Source organism: Tetrao urogallus (assembly GCF_951394365.1).
Source record: "Tetrao urogallus genome assembly, chromosome: 16".
NCBI lineage: Eukaryota > Metazoa > Chordata > Aves > Galliformes > Phasianidae > Tetrao > Tetrao urogallus.
The window spans coordinates 11,847,032-11,854,242 of NC_136829.1; the positions used below are offsets into that span (position 1 = coordinate 11,847,032).

General features: G+C 43.1%; 1 protein-coding gene across 1 annotated transcript; it reads right to left on the minus strand.

Moving 5' to 3' along the window:
• Positions 1-790: 790 nt before the first annotated feature.
• On the minus strand, positions 791-5,547 carry CIMIP1 (ciliary microtubule inner protein 1; the record flags this gene model as incomplete). The annotated part of the gene is made up of 5 exons (XM_079543318.1): positions 791-946; positions 2,954-3,052; positions 4,067-4,148; positions 4,510-4,786; positions 5,544-5,547. 5 exons carry the CDS (start codon positions 5,545-5,547, stop codon positions 791-793), a joined length of 618 nt encoding a protein of 205 aa, XP_079399444.1.
• Between the last annotated feature and the right edge of the window lie 1,664 nt (positions 5,548-7,211).

Sequence of the window (7,211 nt, forward strand, 5' to 3'; positions counted from 1 at the left end):
CTGCTGTGTTTGGTAAACAGGATACAGGTGAGATTCCACAAGCAGCCAAACCTCAGCGCTGTGTGACGAACCTTCCAGCCAAAGAGGGAGTGTGTGATAAACTGAGGAACGCCTGGCGGGTTATTCAAGAAGCTGCTGTGGTGTTCGTGTGTTTATTTTTGTTTCTACACAAATATTTCTGAAAATAGGCCTGCCATAAGCAGTGATTTGATAACACATTGTCTTTTTTATACAAAACGTGTTAAATGATGTATGAAGATGGATGTATTTAGAAATTTTCAGTGCAAGAAAATATTTGAAGGCCAATTTAGCTTCTCTCTCTTTTTTTTTTTTTTAAATGAAGTTACTTAGACTTCAACAGTCTGTTTCTGAGTTCATACCAGTCCTGATTGATATAAACATTGGTATAAAAAATCTGCAGCAGCATAAATACTTGGTGGCATATTTTTGTTTTGAAACTTATGCTTAGAAACTTATATTCTGAACAACAAAAAACACTTTTGATACCAAAACTGCTTTTAGAAAGTGACTTTATTTTACTGAATGGCCTTTGTAAGCTTCACTTAAACCAATCAGGCAGCTCTACTGGAAACTAGGCAACTCAGAAGCACTATTCACAGCATGAATGCTATAGGTTCCAAAAAATCTGCAACAAGCGAAATGCTGCATCGTGATGTTCACACATTGCCACAATGATTGTGGGTGCTTATACAGGCACTGAACAATCCGCTGGTGAATGTTAACTTTGGAATGCAAGTGCTTCTATGTGCCCAGCTGCTATCTCCTACTGTCAGTCCGAGGGCTCGCGTGGCCAGCGCAGATCCTTGGAGAAGGCGCCTTTGCAGCTCTGGATTTGAAAACAACGTTCAAGTTGCAGCTCTGGAACAGCTGATCTCCAGCCAATAAATCCCTGGGAAGTCCTTGGAACTGGAGGAGATGGATCCACCTAGAATAGAAGTAAAACGTGGAATTCAATGATTAAAAGGATTTTGATGGTAATTTCTGTCGCGCAACATCCTCCTTTGTGCTCCACTGTGGATGGAAATGAGAATGCATAAAAATAGTGAGTTTAAATGCATTCTGATTAATTAATATCCTGAATGCACACTGACATTTATGGAAGATTGCCTACTTGCATGCAAGTTTGATTTATAAAACAGGATGGTTCATAATATAAAAAGTCATTAGGGTAATTTAGGTCCCATTCTGTAGCAAGGCAGAGGGGAAAAGGGAAGTTCAGTGGACAAATTCCAGCGAAGTAACTAACTTTCATTTACCATTCTTTATAGAAGTCTTTTAGTGCCTTGACTGGTAGATATAACAGGAAATCAAAACTCAAAATTGTCATTCAGTAATACATATTATACATTTTCTTCATGTATACAGTTTTGTTCAATATATTTCTAAGGGCTTTCCGTTATTAGAAGGATTTATTCTTTAGCTTTAACAGTAATCTTTAAGCTACTTGCCTTCTCTAAACAGGAAAAACAGCACTTTATACTTGCTGCAGTGTTTTTGGTAGCAGTGCTGCCATGGAATAACAGTTCTGTGGCCAAATGCTAAAGATATTACTGACCAAGCTGGCTTGTATGTCCAGAAGTACTCATCCATTCCACTTTCTACTTTAAAAGATGGGTAAGCATCAAGTTAATCTGCAACTAATCTTGCTAAAAAGGAAACAAAGCAAAAGCCAGCAGCCTCTGTTCAGTGACTGCTGTGCTTGCTTTGGCTGAATCATCTCAGTTGGGCACTTACATGGTTTTATCATCTGGGGACTTAGTAGAGAAACACACAGTAAGAGAACAATGTTTCAGTTCTCTTGCCAGAGTTACTTCTCTTTGTTCTTTGGCCAAGACTAGAAATGTTCATGATATTTAGGTGGAGCAGTTCCTCCGAAAAGATAATTTTTATGGCCAGAAGTGCCACCCACCAAGCAGGATAATAAAGGAAATCACTTCCTACTTATGATCTGGGGGAAGGGACTATGAAGAAGCATGAATCCAGCCTAGAGAGAAGAACAGATACGATGCCTGTTACTATAAAGGTGAACATGCAGAAAAGACACACCACGGTGTAGGGAAGGCAAACCTGAGTGACTGAAATTGGATGCCTGGGACAAAACTGCAGAACAAGTAGCTCTAATGGCAGAAGGGCCGCCACTTGATTTCTGTCACTCTCAGCACTTGCTCTTTTATTCAGTTTAGTCTCAGTAGAAGTACTTGCTCACCTTATCTTACCACCCTTGGAATCCCTTGAAATTTAGGACAACAATTAGGAATTTTCAGTCTCTTTCGTTTCCCTAATCTTCTCAGAGCAGACTACCCTTGCTTTTTGTTGGCATGTTCTGCCTCTCCTTTTACGAGTGGGTTCCTCTCCCTTTGTGGGTGATCTAGTTCTATGGTTATTTTATTTGGTGGTGGATTCGGACGCTGTGTATTTATAAATCAAACACGTTGACTCATTAGAACTCACTTCTCTCAGCTGATCTAATTTGTGCCACTAAAAGAACAGAGGCAGTGTCTCAGCCAAAAAGAATACTTGCACAAAGCTAGAAAAAATCTCCACATCTTAACCACTACTTAAAATTGAGAGATGAGGCTATGCTAAGCCTCGAAGTAAGGTGTGTGCGTGCATATCTGAACAGTGACTGCTCTGGGCGTTCTTCTATAATAAACCATACAGCTGACTGCTGTGTTACCCGATGTCGCAGAGAACGGGGACGTGCTTTAGGGAAAGCTGATTTCATACACAAAGCTCTGTGAACTAACAACCACATCCAAAGGGCAATTCCTTGTTTTAAATGAGTGCTTTTAAAGCATTGCTTGGGCCGCTAATACAATTTACTCTGACCTTTAGCTAAAGGCCCACCTCTACAAGTCAACTGGTTTTAGGGCTTGGGTGGTCTCTTCAGACAGGCATTGCTGTACGGCAATCTCAGAATCTAATTTCTAACCTTAATATATTTTTCCACAGGTGTCACAGGTCGAATCCGCAGATGCTCTGGAAGCTGTATCTTGGGCTTTGTTTTTTTTTTCTTTTCATCTTCTGTCAACTGAAATAAAAATGTCACCATTAAAAAATGGGCTCTGATATCTATCCCATTAACCTGACTGTTGCATCTGTTTTATCTGTTCTTTCCATTTAAAACACGAGCACACACTGTAGTGTTTTGGAAGTTTTTGTTGTGTACTTTTTTTTCTTTTCCCCAGAAAGTGATATAAATTTGAATTTCAGGTGAAAGGCAAAATGCTGCTGAGTGATTCAACTCTCTTCATTGCACCAGATGTCCAGAAATGGCTAGAAATATATCTTATGTACCTTCTATGACCACAAGGCAAAGACTAAGTTCACCAATAAGAACACATTGAGTTTGTCAGCTTTTCTGCTACCCATCTATCAGCACTGTGCAAAGATGGTGTGAGTGGCAGACAGTGCTTGTCACGGATGGATGCTGAAGCTCAGAGGACAAAATGTTTCAGAGGTGCTGACGTAGATGCCTACAGCAATGTTCCAACATCCTGCAATGGATGCAGTGCTTCCAGCTTCATGTAGGGTAAACGTACGGCTGCATTCAGGGCCTACACTGATCCTGCTCTTTAGCAATGAAAGATCATGATTCCAACCTAACATTATGCTACGCTAGATTCTCATATCTAAACACTGGTGAGAATAGACACCTCTCCAAATATTTTAGTTCTCTGTAAATTTCTCCACTGAAATTTTAATTAGCTAGAACCTTTCCCCCTTGGTTTTTAACGTACCATATGGATAGACAAAGGGGAAATGTTTTCCTGTCAGTGTGCATCTCGTACTTGTTAGCACTGCTGGGAGCCGTGTTTCTCAGGAGAAATACATCAGGATGTGCATGGCATATCAATTACCACTTGCTCAATTCATTCAGAGGAAAGTCGGAACCCCGAGCCCACCTTTAAAGGTACTGCATTTGCAAACTGTGAACCTGGCTTAGTAAAGCACGCACAGCACTGCTCTGTGTGCTCACTGCTGTGTCTGCACAGCCTCGTGTGCCATCGTGCTCCACACCTCACCCAGCACCGTCCTGTTTTACCTCCTCAAGAGCTGTTTTCAAAAATCCCCATTTGTGAGACCATCTTCTTGCAGTTTCGAGCTCACTTTCAACGCATCGTTTCCTGAAATGGAGAAACGCGTGAGAAGACTCAGCCACATTCTAAAAGCATAAACCAACGAGCCCAATAAAAAGCACAGCAGAGCATGAGCCGTCAGCCCTCTGCCCCCGAGCAGCACGGCTGCGCTGACAGCTCTCTGAGTGGAGGTGATGGGAGCTATTTCCCACGGCTTGGAAAGGCGATGATGCACGTGAACGCAGCTCCTCGCAGGTGTCTGTGGTGACACCTGAAGCTCGGGCCCCGAGCTGCCCGCCTTCCCCTGCCCTCCCAAAGCTCTGCACCCTCGTGCCCGTGAGCACGAGCGAGCTCCTCCCGCCCCTGCTGAGCGGAGGGGGCAAAAGAGAAGGGCTCTGCGGGCCGCTACCAGCAGCTGTCCTCAGCCACGGCGCTGCGCGGCTCTGCCATTTCCCTGCCGGGCGGGGCCGCGCGCTGCGGCCGTTGCGGGGCAATGAGCGCGCGGCCGGGGCGCGGAGCGGCTCCGTTGTTTGCTCTCCAGAGAGAGCGGCGCTCCTCGAGCGGCAGATGACCCGCGTTGTGCAGGCGAAGGGCTGCCAGCGCCCGCCGCTTCCTGAGGAGAGCAGGGAGGTGGGCTGCTGTAGTTCGTTCTCCATCATTTTCACTTATTTTCTGGACGCTACTCGCTAGGAATACACGTCAGAGCGGAGCAGGTGACAAGTGTTTCAGGGCAGGGGGCGTTTGCTGAGCTCCAGGCTCATTTTGCGGAGCTCAGCGCTGCCGCCTCGCATTGCCGCCCCTGGGCAGAGCTGCGGCGCTTTATGGCCCTCCCATGAAAACCCCAACTGCGTGCAGTTTGTAACAAAGTTCACGTTGTTTTGGCGCTTTTTTTTTTTTCTTTTTTTTTTTTTTTTTTCCTTTTTTTCCTCCTCCTTCAGCTCCTTTAGAAATCTAAATTGAGGAATTCAGAATTTGCGCAGTGAAAGCGGCCCCTCTTGGTGCGAGGGCTTGAAGTAATTCCCCGCCCCGCGATGGAAGCTGGTTTGGACTGAGGCTGCAAATCGTTTTTCCCGCTGTCGGACGCTTATGGTCATTATAATATAAATGCAGACACGTTCTGACCTTAGCCGGGTGGTTTATAGCTAGTGGGTTTGAAAGCTTATTTGCTATTTGTTTCTTTACTGTCGAGCGAAATATCTAAAAGTCTTAAATATTTGCACGTGAGAAGGCTGTAAATGTTTTCAGCTGTCATGTAGGTACGCCGAGAACTTCTATTTGAATTAGAGGGAAGGAAGGCACTGCAGCCCTAAAACAGCAGCTCTCTAAAAATCAAACTATCAACAAATGCAGTATTTCACTTATGTGCCGTTTCTTGGTTCTCTGTTTGATAATTAGCCCAGCAATTAAATCAGCTGGGTCTGCTATCACACCATAACTGCTTACTCATTGTCCTATTTAATTAACCCCTGCTGCTTCGTCACAGTTATCTCAGGAGCACTCTTAATGCAGACTAGATGTTTTGTGTGAGACAAGTAACTTGTTAACAAAAGCAATCTAATTCATGTATATATATATATATATATATATAAAATTATGTATCAGGGTTTAACCTGCAGTAGCATTTGTCAGGAGGGAATGAAACTTCATACCAATTTAGTGAAAATAGAACCTAATAATATTCGGTGTTTCTCTTTTGGTGCTTAACTGATGGTCTTTTAGAGGAGGGGATGCAGGGAGGTGAGCCGTCAGCTGGAGCTGTCATTTGGTTCTTCTGAGCATGGGATAATATTAAAAAACTTGCAGTATGGGGAAGCAAAGTGAGATAGGGGTTAAATGAACCGTCAGCTGTACAAAAAGTTTTAAGGTCAAGTATCCATTGAGATTTAGCGGTCATCTATGGAAAGTCTATGGCTTGTAGTTACGTACAGCAGTGTTTGTCAGCACGTCACAAATGAAGTAAATAATAGGTAGGTACATAGGTAGTTTAAGGTGCATGTTTGAACGTGGTCAAGTCTAACTAGGAAACGAGATGATTTGACCCATGCTCTTCTGTGTGGTTCTACAAATGCTGCCAGCAGCCTGAGACAGGGCAATGATGGAGGGCTGGGTGGATGTGCTGGGTGTTACTGCTGGGTCTGTTTACAACACTATAGCCTTGGAATGTTGTGTTGGTATGGGTAGAGGTGGTATTGCTCTCTGAAGTAATTAGAGAACCGAAGTGACTTAAACAGACTCCTCAATAAGTGGAAATGAGGTCACTGATCTACTGTGTTTCACAAAACAGCTCCATGAATGGTTGTGTTTCTGCAATCAAAATAACGAATGGAATGGAGACAGTGGAGGGTGATGCATGAGCCAGGATGAGCAACCAAGGGTAGGTGGACCTTTTTATCACACGAGACATTGTATAAAGCAGTGATGGCTTTGCTTATGTCATTACTGGTCTTCAGAAGCAGTTAAGTTTTTCTGGGAATTTTGTATGCCTACACTGATGAAAATGTGAAAGCTTTTTATATTGGTTGTTCATGGAGAAATGTCCAAAATAGCATACAGTAGCTCTGCTAATCTTTGAAACTGCTTGGAAGGAGCAAACCTGTTCTCTTTCAGGCTCTAAGTGGGATTTTGCAAGTGTTGTTCATGAGCACCTCAACTTCCACTGAATGAACTGAGAGTGATTCTAGATCATATTTGTGCTCAGGTTCTGTAGGTGCAGGTATAAAGCTCCTTATGTTTGACAGTACACTAAAACAGCTCTTCTGTAATGTTCAGTTCTGGTTACAAGGCCAGCCCTAAGACATGGGCCTAATTCCAGCATTACATTATCAACTACACAGTTTTTATTGGCCTACTATTCTTGCCAGTAGAGATAAGAATCCTCTGCTTCTCATCAGACTCGGGGAGGAAAACATAAGAAAGAGGTTTTTGTTGTTGTTGCAGAGGGTATTTTGAATGTTTTTATATTTTCTATTACATGAACTATAAACATAAATTGCTACTGTATGGTATTCAGTGTAGAGTTGTAATTAGATCTAAATCCTTGATCTCTTTAATAAGAGCTCTGCATTGTTCATGTTGGAGTTACCAGGAAAAAGTACAGCTGAGCATCTTCTC